The sequence below is a fragment of the Rhincodon typus genome, chromosome 7 (genome assembly GCF_021869965.1).
Source record: "Rhincodon typus isolate 14 chromosome 7, sRhiTyp1.1, whole genome shotgun sequence".
Classification (NCBI taxonomy): Eukaryota; Metazoa; Chordata; class Chondrichthyes; order Orectolobiformes; family Rhincodontidae; genus Rhincodon; species Rhincodon typus.
The window spans coordinates 24,879,967-24,898,353 of record NC_063338.1 but is presented as its reverse complement, the minus strand read 5'-3'; the positions used below and the strand labels follow the sequence as shown (position 1 = coordinate 24,898,353).

The 18,387-nt window shown below is 39.0% G+C and overlaps 1 protein-coding gene across 4 annotated transcripts in view; it reads right to left on the bottom strand.

The window, feature by feature from the left end:
- Window positions 1-17,828, bottom strand: part of LOC109915947 (diacylglycerol kinase beta) — a 409,322-nt gene extending 391,494 nt beyond the window's left edge. For 3 of the 4 annotated variants that reach the window (XM_048599394.1, XM_048599389.1, XM_048599391.1), the window contains exons 1-2: window positions 17,434-17,828; window positions 2,591-2,667 (exon numbers count right to left, since the gene is read on the bottom strand). In XM_048599394.1, coding sequence (XP_048455351.1) covers window positions 2,591-2,667; window positions 17,434-17,500 — 144 coding nt within the window. In that variant the 5' untranslated portion in view covers window positions 17,501-17,828. Of the gene's footprint in view, window positions 1-2,590; window positions 2,668-6,850; window positions 6,914-17,433 lie in introns of all 4 variants that reach the window. The other variant, XM_048599392.1, reaches the window with a different exon arrangement.
- Window positions 17,829-18,387: the final 559 nt, after the last annotated feature.

The window sequence follows — 18,387 nt, the reverse complement described above, 5'->3', positions numbered from 1 at the left end:
CATGAAATATTTAAAAACTGAAGTACCACAAGAATGAGGACTTGGCCTCACATTTCTGTAGCTTACATTACAGAAAGGCAGACTTGCAAATGACTTTTTTTGGTGGGAACCTTGCCTGGAATATACTGTTCTGTTCAAGTTTTATAACAACAATGTCATGTAGAAAGCACCAGTGGAAGTCTTGAACTCCTTTACCCCTAGAACTACAGGGTTAAAGACAAGGAGGACAACATTAACAAGTCCAGCACAGCTCCCTTTGTTGAGAACAATCCACAAATTTGCAAAACAAGTTCTACCTAAACACACCTCTACTCCAACACACCTCTACTCCATCATAAATATTACTTGCTTAATTCTCAAATGGTTGAGAATTGCTTTAGCATTGTCAATTACTAATAATTTCAAAAGGCATGCATTACATCATGGAATCTCCTACAATTTAATATATTGAACACCAACTCCTGTAATGGAAAAGGACATCTGTCTATGTTGAGGGTGAATCTTGAACAAAGACCTTCCAAAGAACGAGGGATTCAGCAAAAAAAGAAACACCCAGATGGAAATTTAAGTACTGAGAAACAAAAGAAGCCTGAACCTAGCAGATCAGTTGTGAAATAAAGAGCTTTTCAGTACCGCATACTCTGCTCAATGATTACATGAGGCAATCTTCCCATCTTTCTTAGCACAACTGCACAGCAATGAATTATCATGGCTTCGGGCACTGCTCCATTAAATAAGAGGCAATTTCATCGAATATTAAATGCTAAAAAGGGAGTCTTTATAAATTTATCCATAAACAAGAGTGTCAATAGGGAGCTATATTCCCTGCAAATGTGAGAATCTGAGGTGGAAGACCGCAGTGAGGAAAAGGCAAGGTCCAGAATGGTCTTCAGGCCTGAGCTGCGTACCACACTGTTTAATCTATATTAAGATTGAATACCACAATACATTCTTTGGTGATACACCATGCTTTAATCTTACTGCTACATTATTGAAGACAATTCCATGAGCTCTTCCACCCAGTTCAATACCTACCAAACTTACAATTGTCCCCTTACTGGAATAACATATAATTGGGAACATTAACTTGGGTTTCCAAGCTGCAAAAGGGCATCTACCCAAAAATGTTAACATTTACTCAGATGTGCCAATTGGCAAAGCAGGCAATCTAGCCAATTACTGTTCCAATTATCAAAGATTTAGAAGATGTTGCTGACAGTGCCATCAAGCAGCACTTACTTAGTAACAACTTGTCCACAAATGGCCACTTTGAACTCTGCCAGGCATACTCAGCTTCAGGTATCTGCTGATGCTTTTAAGTGTTCATTACCATCATTACTCCTGAGATATTGAAACAACCTGTGCTCATATGAGACAAAGTCTGGACCAGATTCAGAGCTGGGTTGGTAAGTTAGAAATATCACAATTGTGTCACACGATTACCTGGCAGTAACAATCTCCTGAGAAAATCTAACAATTTCCCTTTGACATTCAATAACATTACAATCACTGAATTCCCTAAGTACCAATCCTGGATGTTACCATTGACTGTCCATAAATACTGTGTCTACAAGAGCAGGTCAGAAGTGGAAATTTCTATAGTGAGTAATTGACGTTTTGATTTCCCAAAGCTTGTTCAACATCCACAATGGCAGAAGTCAGGAATATGATGGAATATTATGCACTTGTCAGGATGAGTACAGCTACACCAATACTCAAGAAGCTCAACACCATTCTAGGCAAAGCATCACTCCCTTAAATATCCCGTTTCCACCACTGGCTCAGTTGCAGCACCTACGCTTACCGTCGACAAAATACATCACAGCAACTTGCCAAGAGTCCTTCAACAGCACTTTCTAAATAACTTCTATCACCCAAATTACAAGTATAACAGATGACAAGCTTAGGTTACTTAAACTGAAGCAGAAGTCAAACCTGGAGGCCCTTTGGGCAATAAGGCTCCCGTATAATGTATACTATTTGAAACAGCCCTTATCTTTAAATCTTTGTGATTCAGTAATACCACCCAAAAAAAAAGAGAATTTTGTTGTGACACCAATCAACATTAACTTTAATTTCTAATTAAATAAACTGCGTAACAGAAATCACAGTTATGGTCCATTTGTATAGTCTGATTCCATTTCAATAAAAAAAGTTGACTGATTTTAACTTCTTTAATACCACTCATTAACTAAGATGTAAACTACTGGACAGAAAAATTAACAACGGCAATCCTTACTACACAAGAGGTTAAATTACCGTTACAAATAGGAGAAAAAGTGAAATGCAATCAATGCTATTGAGAAGAGTACAATAAAAATATTACTTCCACACGTAATACTGGAGAAGGATCACTTGAAGATGGTCAAGATATCTCACAATTCTTAAAGCTAAACTTTATCAGTTAACTCACAGGCTACACTGCAATTTATTAAATACTTCCTACTTTCAAATATTTGCTTTGGTCAACTTCGCAGGAATTAGTTATTTTGAAAGCTGTGAACAATCAGCTCTTAATGGTTAATTAAAGTACTTGTGTTAGTTTTTGACAACTACACAAAGTCTAAACAGGAAAGGAAGCTATTACCACCTGCTCAGGGTTATATTTAGACAGCACTCCATCCCCATGAAATTCGTCCAATACATCTTTCAGTTTCTTTGTGGAATCTGTAAAAAAAGACAAGGAAAAAATTTTAAAAAGGTACATTTATTTTTGAAATTTTTCAGTGGCATTTCTTGTCTTGGCATTTCACTATTCTCAGGAGAGGAAAGCACTTCATTCAATCACCTGTTATGGATCGAATACCATTTCGGCCAAGGTATTACATGGGCAAGTTCACACTGAAAGAAAGACGCATTCGGATGACGTAACTATACCACCTGGGTTACATAAACCTGGATCACTTGACCTTTACAGGATCTTCTTGATTCAGTTTCCAGTGATTTCACTGAAACAAAGATTGGTCAACATTCTGCTTGGTCAGGTTATCACCTAGGCAACAAAAGCTGAATATTGTGCTGTACGTTCTGTACAGTTGTGTTGACATTAGATGTCTTACACAGTGATGGAAGTGCTTTGATCCAGCATCACGTTACCCAGCATTCTGTAATCTAATCTAAGAAACTGCAAATGTTTAAAATCAACTGAATTCTGTATTGTATTTGATTCTAAAAGAATATGTTGTCATTTTTATATTGTATTTGAATATATTGGCAATTACTCCATCTGTGATTAAGAGCAACATTGGCTATGGCAGCTGCAGAATAATATACAAATAACACGTGTCTTCCCTACTTAGCCTAGAAATTCATTGAACTACTGAAAACACAAAGCAGCTATTAAATTGCGGATTGTTATTACATTTGCATAGCACACCAAAAATATTCCAGAGCTAATAGCCAATAGGATCAATAAGGAACCAAATAAATACAAACAGTGGACTCTCCCACTGACTTAAGCACTGACAGGTTTGCTCATGCATGTTAAACGTTCATATTTAAATGCCACAATCACTGACATGGAAAATTAAAAATGGATCAACAATGAATGAAACGAAAAAAAAAAAAAATCACACGAACTACTGCACATCCATATAATTGGGTAAGTTAACATCTTTTGGTATTGGTCAACACAAAAGATTATTTTCAATTCAGCCACATATCAGCCCAAGTCAGAGATGTTATTCAGATCTTGTTGTACGCGGATACAGACTACTTCAGTAAGAGTTGTTGTGAGTAATGTTGAACAAATGTATGTGAAATCTTATCAATCGATTGGCACCTTTAGTTCCACTAAACGAGGTTGCCATGATAAAGTACTGTTTTGTTCTCAGCACTACCTGTATTCACACTGCTTGTAATATTTAATACAAAAGATTCCAAAAGTAGACACGTTATCAAAAGCAAACATTCCCATTTCTGACATGCTGAAGGGAAGGTTCCTGATGACGTAGCTGAAGGAGGAAACTACACTGAAGAACTCCTGATAAGTCCTGGTTCTGGGGACTGACCTCCAATAACAACAACCATCTTTCTTTCTTCTGGGTATAACTCCAACCAGAGGAGAGATTTCACCCAAATCCAACTGAAAGAGTTTTCTCAGACCCCTTGAAGGCACACTCAATCGAAAATTGTGTTGTTGTTCAGCTCATGAAACCATGAGATTCTTGGAGATGTGCAGCTTTGTTGGAAATTTGTTCCAAATTTCAATAAGATAGCAATACCACCAAAGCATTTATGATGAAAACGGGCAGAGATAATATGGTCAAAGAAATTCCAAACAGCTTTTGAGAAGCTGAAAGCAATACTCATGTCAAAACTGGTCTTGGCTATCCCTGCCTTCATTAAACCTTTTAGTATGGCAATCAATGCTAGTGACTTGGGGCGAGGAGTGGGGGAGAGAAGAGAAGCCAGTCCACTTTTACGGCAAGAAGAACCGGCATAGAGCAGCTAGTAAGGTATTTTTCGAAGAAATAGAATCAGCATCAAAAGAAAATCTCTACAGTGGAAAAGAAAATTCCAGCATTTTTACCAGCTCAGACATTTCAGAATTTATGACTGCCACAACCATAAAAGTGCCGAACTGACACTGAACATAATCCTGTGACCTTTGTAGACATATGTAAAACTCACATACCAGATCTTTCTTGTTGCAGCTAATTCAACTTTAAGAATTGTTCATTAGAAAAGATTACATTATTGCTAATGCACAATCAAGTAATGATGGTGAAGTAGAAGCAGACTAAAAAATGTGGCAAGAAATTGTGCAAATCCTGTATGAAGACAGAATTAAGATGAATCTCTAAGGTTTTGCATTTTGTTTTGTAATGTCATGTTACATTGCAACGGAATTGCATTTCAAAATGGTGTTTCACCTCCCAAAAGTGGAGGCATGCTGGGAACACGTGTTTATGGATTCTGAGAACCAGTAAATGGATACTTGGCAATTATTTTGTTGCACAGAATTTATCATGTGATTGCAGTTCCAAACAAAAAGGTTAAGGGAGACTATGGTTTATTTGCATTACAAAAAAACTGGCTTTGGAAAGCAGCATTCAAAGTTTTAAGACAACGATAAGATTGGAGTTTTAATGCTTTAATTGTTGAGTGAACAAACATGACAAATTATAAATTGACGCTGATTTTGCCTCGCAACATATTCTGGATGGAGGTGATTTTTTTTCTTCCCCCAATGTATATCTAGAAGCTTTGGACAGTTTTGAAGAAATTTGCAAGGATGCAGTACTGTCTCTCTCTTTGTCAGTCAGAACTTGTAATTCAAAGCAGCATTCTCTCTCACTCTCTCTCTCTGCAGAGTCGTTTGAAAAAGCTTGATAAATTTTCAAGCGGATGTTGCATGTACGTAGTGTGTTGAGTGCACTGGGTGTGCCTGTGTTTGTGTCTCACCCTGTCCGTGCACGAATACACCTGTGTTCAAGATTAAAAGGGGATATAGTTTAATTTGCAAAATACCTTAATTGAGAACTAGTCTGCAACTTGTTTGAATAAGAACAAGGCCACAGATCAAGTGCTGTATAGTGAGATTTGAATAGGTAAATGCTTCATGACTGACGTAAACACAATGAGCTGAAGAGGCTTTCTCCATTCTGTGAAAATTCTGTGATTCTACTGAGTTTAGAAACAGAAAATAGGAGGAGTAGGCCATTTGGCCCTTTGGGCCCGTTCTGCCATTCATAATGATCACAGCTTCGCTTGCCCACAGTAAAACTTATTTTTGAGTTTATTAAAAAAAAGGCTGGAGAAAATTTTTAGTCTAGTTGACAATAATAACAGGAAACAAGTTCACCATTTTTGGTGGCTGAATAGACTATTGGCACTTTTGGTACAGCTCGAGTTGCAATAGGGTTTGATTTCCAGAGTCATGACAACACATCAGCTTCTTTGAGTCATGACATCTCTAGGTCCAATTGTGCTCTTGCACATTTCTGGAAGTTATAAGTCTAAATAGGAAAGGATCTGATTTAAGATGGCCAGTGTAAAAAGGAGATTGAAATATTTCATTTGAAGAAACATTTTGCTGCAGTGGGTATGATTATTGACCAATTTTAGCTGAAAAAAACCCACTAACCTTTGGATCTCATTACAATCTTATTCAAACCATCACCAAAAGAACTGAAATCTAGACATGAGGTGAGAACAATTGCTCTTTATGACAAGACATTATTTGATTGAGCAAAACCAAACCCCCGCCCCTGGAATGGAGGGGAAATCTCTACTGGCTGGAATCATAACCAACACAAAGGAAGACTATTGCAGTTACTGGAAGTCAATTCTTTTGTATCACCGCAAGAGTTCATGTGGCCAGTTTCTCAGAAGGACCAGGGCAGAAGATACATAGGAACACCAAGTCATGCATTACCCTGACTTGAAAATATAGAAATCCCTTGTTTACAGCACTTTATAGTCACATTTTGTTTTACCGAGGCTTTAAAGTAGGGGAATTTACCCAATAGTAACATCAGCCACAACCTGTGTTTCAACTTAGTGTGGGTGCTACGTGCGACAGGAAGGACATCAGAGTCATGGCTAGGCCAACTTACTTATCAGGGCAGATGGACTACATGTACATTCAGCCAGGCTCTTGGGATTGTGGGTGTATCAACACCAGACTGACTGAAGTAGTTTAATAAAGGAGGTCACCACCACCACCACCATCTTTAAGGCTATTAGGAATGAAAACTAAAAATGGACTTGGCGTGAGATCTACATCCCACAAACAAATTAAACAAAAACTTCAGTCTAGAATCTGAGCTCTGCTACCCAGATATTACAGAGCATTTCCCAGAGTCGTGCCATAATCTTGGCAGTCTGATAGAAGCTCTGGAGATACCTGAAGGGTGTCCTGCTGAGGTTGTAGTGGTAGTAGAGGAGAAGCTCTGTAGAATTACAGTTCCTGTAAACAAAACAAAAATATTGCTAAATTATGTTACTATGTCCTACTGTCCATATTGCTCCTTTGCCAAAATATTTTTAACTGAAATTGGTACTGTTTACACACGTTGCTAGATTCACCAAGCCATTGAAACCTTGATCTTTGATTAGTCTTGTAAGAATTTTCTGGATTGGTTACCCAGCAATGTGTCCTCATCTCAATGTATGTTTACACCATTTACAATACGGTAAAAATAGTATGATACTGTGCAAATTTTCCCACATTCTATTATATACTGTTTAACAACAGAAAGTGAAAACAAGGTCAGTGTATTAATGTACGCTACACTTGTTTGTTTGAAACTGAGTTTAGCACAAACACTAAGTAGCATCCATTTCATTAACACTAAACAGGAGTAGCCAGTAAAAATCAATTAGCACACATGCACACGAAAATGGCAAAATTCCTTTCACACAGAGATATAAAGAATTTACATTCATGTCTCTATCACATCCTCAAGAATGTTTCAAAGCAGCTCTAAACACTTTTAAAGTAATCAGTATTGTTAAGTCAGGTATGCCCACCTTCCATTTGCATACAGCAACATCCCAAATATGGAAAATCGCATAAATAAGCAGTTCATCATTTTTTCATCAGGCCTTATATTAAATCTATGAGATTGAATGCTACATTGCTACAGGATCTATCAGCAATGTACTACATCTACATTAAAAGAAAACTCCATTAGAATGCAAATTTATTGAAAGAAACAGTTATCAGCATTGCTGAGAGTTTTTAGCATTTCCTAGTTTCAAAGTAAACGCATATGAGTTATTCATCACCATTTAACCAAATATATTTTCCACCAGTAGAACAGCAAAGTAGGAAGCTAAATAACTAAATGGTACAAAACCTTTTAGAAAAATTGCCAGAAGTTAGCTGATTGATAAATATGTTCTTCAATGCAGCTTCAGGATTCCTCCAATACATCAAGCTATCTCCACAGATATTGCAATTCTTTCAAAGAAAGCTGGACACAAGTCAAAATTTTAAGTATTGCCATTCATTAAGTTTGTAATTTTAAATACAAAATACTAATGATTCAATAATAGTCAACTAAACTTACATTATTCTTCTGATGTTACAGTAATGTCACAAAGGCTTCACAAAGTCAAAATAACCAAAAATGTAACAGGATTGGAATGATGAGTGAAGGCTAGATTAAGGGTAAATCTTGAGGCTTTTGAATGGTGGGAAATCGGGAAAGCAAAGCGGAGGCAGTTTTTACACATTTCAATGCATGTTACCAAAATGTCAGAGGTTTATGTCACTGAATGTCAAGCGAAACAGAAGCCCATTGTTTATAATTGGAAAAGTAGAGAAGTGAACAAAAAACTGTGGAGGTTAGGTTGTGCAAGGTCAGGATATAGAAGAATCTGAAAGACAAAAGAAAGAATTTGACATTGACACAGCAAAATATGGACTAAGTCAAAGTTGGTGAGTTTACGTTTACCAGAGGAATGGGACTGTAGAATAGAATAAGATGTGAGCTGCGAGATGTGTGTGCCTTGTGAAAAACTGCAACCCATGGAGCTGGTAAGAAAGTCATTGGCATACAGTAAAGTGCAGGAGTCAAATCCCAGGGAATCTGTATTTGTGTTAAGTGGAGCTTTGCGATCATTAAGGAGACCCCTTGTAATTTGATGCACATTGTTTTAAGTTGACATTTTATTCTGACACAGTACACAATAAGTGAGAGAAAAACGTCTCTAATACTCCATTTGTCACATCTTACAATAACCTGGCCTCAAAAGACGAACTGAAAAATGCTGGAAATCAGCATCAGAAAAACTGTAATTTTTTTTGGGTTGGCATGCGATCGGTGCTTTTGTGCTGCCGGGGGAAGTCCCGGAGCATCTCTAAGGCCTTAATTCATTAGGCTCTTCAGGATCACTGGCCTCCTCAGGCACCTTGGCTGAAGAAGGTATTGTGCCTACAACTGTCTCATCCATCAGTTCCACCAAGCATCGCTCAACATCGTCCACCTTCATTTACATTTCGATAGTTTTCCCTACTTGAATCTCCACGCCAGTCTCCTACAGGCCAGTGAGAAATAGGGTAGGCATTGAGTTGAATGTCATTAGTCTGCTCCTCCTTGTTCTCCATATCTTGCACAGCCATAGCGTGAACAAATGTATTGGAAGCAGTTAGCGATCGTGGATTTTATCACCACCTTTGTCACAAAGTGATGAGTTCCTGCTTCTTATCGAGCTAGATTGATACAGTCACATGTCAAACTTACACAACTTTAACTAATTCGGATTTATCCGTGTGGAATTTCAGCTTAGCATGGGTATCATTCTATTAGATTCTGCCATTCTGAGAATGGCTGATAACTTGAGCACAAGCTGGAGTTTGGTGTCCAAATCCAATTTTGGTTTACTACAATGTCACTGTAATTGATCCAAAGAGATGAATAATAACTTCAGTAGCACTGGAACAAGATGAGTGTGGGGGTAAGCAAAATATAAAATCTGGCAGGGATTACAGCCCGAGAGAGACAGAGAGAGAAAGAGAGAGAGAGTGCTACTTGCTGACAAACACCATGGGCAACAATAAAAGGTAAAGCACAACATAAAACAAGGCAACAGCATACAAAGAATGTACAAAAAGATACAGATTCTAGTAACTGGGAGAGATGCAAAGAACGAAATGATACAGATGTTCAAAATCATAGATAGGGCCAAACTGTTCCCTTTGGCAAAAAAATTCAAAACCTGGGCCATTAGTCTAAGGTTATTGACAAAAGTACCAACAGCAACATGAGGAAAAGTTTTATTTTAAATGCAGCAAGTTGCTAGGATTTGGAATACGCTACCCGAGAATGCCAGGGATGGTAGATTCAAAGGAGGCCTTGAAGAGAGAATTGAATAATTATCCAAAAATTGCCATAATTATCAGAAAAACAAACTGCAGGACTGCGGAAGAACAGGATTACGCGAGATGCATTTATACAGAGCCAGCACACACATGACAACCTGATCAGCTCCTTGTTTGCTGTCACCATTCTATTACTGCTTCAAAACAGGCAGCAAGAGCTACAGAAATGGATTATGAAAAGAAACATGCAGGAGATACCGAATTAAACGAAGAAAAACAAGTTACAATTATATTAGGAGCAAGAGGGCAGCAAGAGACAACATGGGCTCCTCGAAAAAGGATAATGGTAGTTTTGTTGATGAAAATAAGGAACTGCCAGACATGATCGACAGTTAAAAACCAAAAGAACTGTGGATGCTATAAATCAGGAACAAAAACAGAAATTGCTGGAAAAGCTCAGCAGGTCTGGCAGCATCTGTGAAGAAAAAAAATCAGAGTTAATGTTTTGGGTCCAGTGACCCTTCCTCAGAACTGATAGGAAAATGTCGGTTTATATGCAGAAAGTAGGGAGAGGGATGGGGTAGGGACTAAATAATAGGATACAGGATAGAGCCCAAAGCGAGAGAAGAGCAGTTGGTTAGACAAAGGAGTTGATAATGATCTGGCGAGGAGGGTGAATAGCTGTTAGTTACTAACAACAGGGGGTATGTAATGGCAGGCTATGTGACAACAAGGCCTGGTGTGTGGGGTAAGGGACTAGAACATGGGAGAGTTCAGGCCCTAAAATTATTTAACTCTATACAGTCTGGAGAGCTGCAGGGTCCCCAAGTGGAAAATGAGATATTGTTCTTCCAGCTTGTGTTGAGCTTCGCTGGAACACTGTAGCAAGCCGGAGAGAGAGAGAGAGAGATGTTGGCCAGGGAACAGGGTGGTGTGTTAAAGTGGCAAGCAACTGGAAGCTCAGGGTCTTTTTTGCAAGCACAACGTAAATGTTACTTTGCATCATTACTTACAGGAGATGAAAAGAGTTAGCATACCAGATAGCATGTCCTAGAAACTAATATTGAATCAAGAGCATTGATTCACCAAAATCAATGTAAGAAAAGGACCAGTAATGAATAAAAGTTCCTCAGGGTAGTGCCCTAGGCCCAACGATCTTCAGCTGCTTCATCAGTGACTTTCCCTCCATCATAAGGTCAGAAGTGGGGATGTTCGCCGATGATAGCACAATGTTCAGCACGATTCATGACACCACAGATACCGAAGCAGTCCATATTCAAATGCATCAAGATCTAGACAATATCTAGGCTTGGGCTGACAAGTGGCAAGTGACATTCGTGCCACACAATTGCCAGGCTATGATCAACACCAATTTAACCACCGCCCCTTGACATTCAATGGTGTTACCATCACTGGATCCCCCACTATCAACATCCTGGGGGTTACCATTCACCAGAAACTCAACTGGACTCACCACATTAACACAGTGGCGACAAGAGCAGGCCAGAAGTTAGGAATACTGTGGCGAGTAACTCACCTCGTGACTCCTCCAAGCCTGTCCACCATCTATAAGGCACAAGACAGGAGTGTGATGGAATATTCCCCACTCGCCTGGATGAGTGCAGCTCCAACGACACTCAAGAAGCTTGACACCATGCAGGACAAAGCAGCCCGCTTGATTGCACTACATCCACAAGCATTCACTCCCTCCACCACCTCAGTGGCAGCGGGGTGTACTATCTACAAGATGCACCGCAGAAATTCACCAAAGATCCTCAGACAGCACCTTCCAAACCCACGACCACTTCCATCTAGAAGGACAAGAGCAGCAGATATATGGGAACATCACCACCTCCAAGTTCCCCTCCAAGTCATTTACCATCCTGACTTGGAAATATATCGTCGTTCCTTAATTGTTGCTGGGTCAAAATCCTGGAATTCCTTCCCTAATAGCATGGTGGGTCAACCCACAGCAGGAGGATTGTGGTGGTTCAAGAAGGCAGCTCACCACCACCTTCTCAAGGGCAACCAGGGATGGGCAAGAAATGCTGGCCAGCCAGTGACACCCACATCCCACAAATGAATAGAAAAAAAATGTTGAAGAATGACAGATACCCAGAGCAAAATGGCTTCCAAAATTTTGAAGGAAGGTGATGAGAACACTGTAGATGCCCTAATTATAACTTTTGAACAGTCTCAAATCTGAAAGCTTTGCTTTAGCTTGGAAGTTTTATGACTACTCCATGAATTGAGAGATAAAAAAGCTTAAACCAGGGCATTAGACCAATTAACCTATGAACTGTTGTCAGGAAATTACTTGATTCTATAAATAAGATTGAACAACTTGAACATTGTCAGTTGATTGAAAAAAGTGTTAGTCATTGATAAATTAAGACTGATGAAACTTGTTCAAAGCTGCTTATTAACAATAAAAAAGAAACACTTTCATTCCAAACAGCATTTGATAAAATATCTCATAGGAGACCGAATTTAAAGCTCATGAAAATGAAGGCAAAACATTGAACTGGTTTGGAAATTAGCTGAGCAGTTGGAGACAGACTGGTCTTCTGCAAGTACAGCCAATGGGCCCTCAACCATTCATCATATTCTGTAATGATTTAAAATGAGACAGCAAACTCACAGATCAAACTTTGCCTTGATACAAAGATAAACGGATTGTAAGCAGTATAAATTGAAGTATTAAATTATTAAAAAAAAGTTGATGGATTTAGGGAATAGACAATACTGTGGCAAATAGATTTCAATATAACTAAGTAGGTGGTTAGCCACTTTACAAGTCAAATGGGTTTGCCTTTCCAAGTAGTGCAAAGCCAGAAACAGTCAAGATCCACGTAAACCTAGGGGGTCCGTAGACAAGTTTAGTATCTGACAAAACAAGCAGCAGTACACAAAATGCTGGCATACATGAGGTTAGAGGACAACCTAGCAAATCTTAGTTAGGTAAAAACCAAAAGAACTGCAGATGCTGTAAATCAGGAACAAAAACAAAGTTGCTGGAAAAGCTCAGCAGGTCTGGCAGCATCTGTGGAGGAGAAAAGAGAGTTAACGTTTCAGGTCCGGTGACCCTTCCTCAGAACTTAGTTAGATCAAATCTTAGTTAGGTCACAGCTTGAGTACTGTGCTCAGTTCTAGCTTTACATCTTAGAAAAAAGATACTGGCTTTGGAAGACATGAAGACTGATGAGCATGATATCTGGGTGCCAAGGGTTAAATTACCAGGAGATAACTTACAAACTGGGGTTGCATTCCTTGAAATTTGGAACGTTACTGGACAATTCACTCAAATGTCCAAAATATTAGATGTTAAGGACAGCAAATAGATTTGTTTTTGCTTGTTCAGCAGTTTAGGACCAGGGAATTTTGTCCAAAAGTTAGAACCAATTTTTTTGAGAAGTTAGGAAACATAACGACTAAAGGGATTCCAAGTTGGGAAGATGTGTCTGTTAAATGCACCACAATTTCAAAATGTAGAGAGAGAGACTGGCAAGTGACAATGGGATGTTACATAATATTTTGCCCATCTAATTACAAAAGAATACCAGAACTAGAAGCAGGAGCAAGCATGTCAGCCCCTCAAGCCTGCTCTGCTATTTGATACAATCATGGTTGGCATCATCTCAGCCTAAATTCCACTTTCCTGCTTGCTCTCCAATAACCCTTCAACCCATTCCTAATTCAGAATTTGTCTATCTCCTCCTTAAATTTACTCAATGTTCCTTCCAGCATCCATTGCACTCTGGGGTAGTGAATTCCACAGATACACAACCCTTTGAGAGAAGTAATTTCTACTCGTCTGTTTTCGATCTGCTACACCTTATCCTAAAACCATGACCTCTCAAGACCTATTCTTGGACATATACAGATGAAATGAAATTTTTAAAACAGAACTTCACATTATCTAATAACACTCAGTAATTGATTTGATTTAAGCAAACTTCCACAAAACCTAACAGAAACATTTTGCAAAATATACTCATGCTGTACAAAATTTAGTTACTAAATTCAACAACTGACCACAAACAGACCAGGAGTATATAACAATGACAGACAAATTAGAAAATGTTGCAAGTGTGGAGCAAGCCACACAGATAGATGGGCTAAACAAGCATTCCATTATAGAAGTCAACAAAATGGACCACTGGGATAATATCACATTATGTCAAAAAAGAACTGTAAACTCAGTAAACTCTTAATTTAAAATAATCCATAATGAATTTTTCAACAAACTAGCAAAAATAATTCTAGATTAGAATGGATTACTGTACGACAAAACATGGTCGCCAGACTGTACCCAACCATAACATTTTACAACAGTCTTTCATTTATTCTACATAAACCAACATGAATCTTCCAGTCAGCCAAAGACTTTCTTTGAACATTTAAATGTGATCTTTAGCAACCATCTATTTCACCAACTTTATTTGACCAAGGTTTCAGAAAATAACACCAGTTGCAATGCATCTCCGGGCACACAGAATGCATCTCAATACCACAATTAAGCTGGAATCCTCTCCACACAGCAAATTCAGCAGCTAGCACTTATTCAAAACAAAACAACAGAATTCAAAACCCCTGACAAACAGTCACATTGAAAGCAGACCATCAAAAGATTAACCGTGTGTGCTGGTTTTGAGCACGTGTTTTTTTGGTAGGCTATTTAAATTGTTCGACAGAAGCAAAAGCAGAGGGAACTCAGACTAGAATTTCAAATGCTTTGAATTAGCTGAAGCTTCACTTTAAAACCGAAATAATGGATTAGCTTCAGTATCTTTATGTAGCAATTTTAACTGACCCAGTTACCACAACTATAATAGACATTAAACTTCAATGCAGGTTTAAAAATAAAAGTCATTTTTAATGGCAATATTTGTACTGTAGATTTTCAATACATTGATCTGGACACTCCAATTGCCAGATGGTCATTGGAACAATGTAGACAGGAGTTGCACATTGGGACTCTGCCAAATTAAAAATTACAATGGGTAATTCCCTTGCATGTAGAGTCCTCCAAAAGAATCTATTACAGGCAGAGAATTCATAGATTCCCGTTTCCATTAAGTTAACAGTTTCCCGGGAGAATGAAAAACCGAGCCGAACTCCCTGGAAACTTTAAGCTGACTACCCCTTTTTCCCCAACCCCGAACACCTCTGGACTCCTCACGATCATTAGTCCCAATATTTCAAACACACCCCGACACTGGTTTTGGCACCACTCACCTCACCCACCCCACCACACATACCCAGAATCACAGAATTGTGGTGACGCAGAAGGCATCATTTTTATCACCTAGTACCAATCTCCTGTCTTTTCTCCCTATCCCTGCACACCATTTCTTTCCAACGAATCACCCAGAGCCTTCATGAATGCCTCATCCTGAATCCACCTTCACAATATGGCCCGTGCATTCCATACTCTAAATTACATGCTATGTGATAAAGTTTTTTCTTTCCTCGCATTACCCTTGCTTCTTTGGCACTTCATTTTAAATCTATGTCTGCTCATTCTTTGTTCTTTTACGAACAGAAAACAACTTCTCACTATCAAAGCTATCCAGCCCATTCATGATTTTGAAAACCTCCGCCAAATCTCTTCTCGAAACAGGACAGTCCTAACTTCTTCAATCTATTCCCATAACTGATATTTCTCATTGCTGAAACCATTTTTGTAAGTTGCTTCTGCGCTCTGTCCAATGCATTTACAATTTTTGCTATAATGCAGTGCCCACAGTGCTCCAGCTGAGGTCTAGCAAGCGTTTCGTATAAGTTCAAGATGACCTCCTTGTTCTTGTATCCCCTAATAATGCAGCTGATGACACTGTATGCTTTACTAATTGCTCTTTCTACTCACCTTTCCAGCTTCAATAATCTATATACACATGCACCCCAGTCCCTCCGTTCCTGTACTCCCTTTAGAATTATAGCCCCTATCTAATGTTGACTTTCAACGCTGTTCCAAGCAACATGCATCACCTCTACTTACCTGGATTTGAGTGTTTGAGCTGTATTGGGATAGTCTGAATAAGTTGGGGCTATGTTTCTGTAAGTGTCGGGGGCTAAGAGGTAACCTTACAGAGGTCTATAAAATCACCAGGGGCACGGATAGGGTAAATAGCCAAGGTCCTTTTTTCCAGGGTAGGGGATTGCAAAACTAGAGGGCATAGGCTTAAGGTGAGGTGGGTGGGTGGGGGGAGCGGGGGCGGGTGGTGGTTTGCGGTGGTGTGTGGAGATTTGAAAGGGCCCCAAGGAACAACTTTTTCATGCAGAGGGTGGTGCGTCTATGGAATGAACTGCTACAGGAAGAGGAGGAAGCTGGTACAATTACAACATTTAAAAGGCACCTGGATGGGTACATGTATAGGAAGGGTTTAGAGGGATATGGGCCAAATGCTGACAAATGAGACTATATCGGTTTAGGATACCTGGTCGACATGGACGAGTTGGACCAAATGGTCCTATTTCCATGCTGTATAAATCTATAACTATGACTCGACTACTGAGTGCCTTTAACTTAGTAATATATCCCAAGCTACTTCATAGGAGCACAATCAGTATAAAAGACAAACCAAAAGAATGGAAGGTTATTTCTGGATAACCAGAAGATTTGTCCAAGAGGTATGATTTACAAAGTACTTAAGGAATCAGAGAAGGGGGCTGGAGGGAAAGTGGGAGCACCCATGGGGGAAGAGTAGATGAAGGGCATCACTGGGGCGAAGGAAGAGAGGGATGCACAAGACGACAGGAATACCAGATGGTGTTTACTTCAATATAAAACAAGTAATAACCTCAGTTCTGAGGTGTTCCTTCTGTTGCAAAACTTGTCCCCAGTATGTTGGCACTGCACACTAATCATAGTAAAAAAAAAGTGCTGGGTATGCATTTGAAAATGAAACTCAGTTTTTTTTTCAAATACATGTAATCACATCATTGCTCTATTCAAAAATTTCAAAATATCAATTTATTTAAACCTGGATCACTTTGCAATAATCAGCACTTGACCCATCAATTCATCATTACTAAGCTGTAAAATGGTGATGCTGAAACAAAGAAATGAAACAACAGGAGAGAAATTTGTCATGTGTCGTTCCATTGAAGCCATAAAAATAATGTTAACTCTGTCATCTTCCCAATAAGGTTTTTTTGTTCAAAAAGAAAGTAAGATTTGCACAATTCAATTATTATTTCTTCATGGATAAGCAAGCCATGCAAAATTGGCTCCTTAACCAATACTCAAGTATTGCATGCGCCACAATTAGACTCATGTAAGCTTTGCCCATTTCAGCTTGAACTGGTCATTAACAGCTTGAAAAGCATTAATATCACAATTGGGTGCTTTTAAAAATTCCACATCAAAAATTCATACTGAACACAACAGAAGAAAATTGGCTTGCTTGATTATTTAATGTGAGTTTTCCCTTGTAACCGTTTCTTGCCCATCACAACGGAAAATGTACTGTGACAAATTTGCTCGTTTAACTAACAGCAGAGCAAGACAAGTGACTAGAACAGTTCAACAGACACAAATCTACACAACTACAACACAAAGCTTTCCACTTCTCCCATATGTTCTGTTTCTCGTCATTTAGAGAGACTCATAAGACTTAATGTCATTTAGCAATAATATTTTTTAAGACCATACTTACATTCTGTGTATTGCTGCAGCTGAGCAAACTCTTCTGGACTCAGGATAACCCATTTCCCATCACTCATTTTCCACAAATCAACTTAGACCAGATTGTTATTCATGAAGATACTAAAACAATTCACAAAATAAAATGCTTTGAAAAAGATATGGTCCCAGATGATACAGCCACTTCTTTTAAAACAGGCAAAAAATGTCGCTGATGTTTTGTTTCCTCTTGTGGATTGGTTTACATCTGATTTTCAATTGGGTGATCTCACTTCATCAGAAAGCTGCGCATTAGTTGTCCTCATTTGATGATTAATTGTGCTTAGATTCTCTGTTTAATCATTTCATTAACAGGATCTGTTGAATAAAATCCATTCATATTTTTGAAGGGTGAATCAGATGTTTTGTCAAATCTGCAAAAGCATAAGGAAATGAGTTTACAAGGAAATAAGTACACAGAAATAATTGCACAATTAATTGGCAACATCAACGAATGTGATGCAAGGCTGGGTTAATTATGGGTTGTAGGTGATGTGAGTTTTCTTTTCATAATCTGAGCTCATCAACTTCCCTTTGATAAGAATTGTAGCTAAACAGAATGGAGGAAAGTTAATGAATTGATGTGCGAGTATTTCAACAGAACTGGAAATTACGAAGATAAACGTCCCTCAGACAGTTGAACAAAGTGAAGAGCAAATAAAAGCAGGACATGTTGGAAAAAAAATCAGACTACTGGGCAACATCTGTGAAGAGAGAAACGGGGTGGAGGTGGAGAGGGCGAGACAGAGGGCAAGCGAGCGCGGGAGGGTGAGAGTGTGAGAGTGAGAGCGAGAGCGACTGGGGGAAGAGGGGGGAGGGCGGGGGAGAGGTTTGGTGGGGCCGGAGTGCGTGGGAGGGAGAGAGAGAGAGAGAGGCATGGAAGGAGTGTGACGTTTGGTGGGGGGAGCGTGCAGGAGGGGAGGGAGGG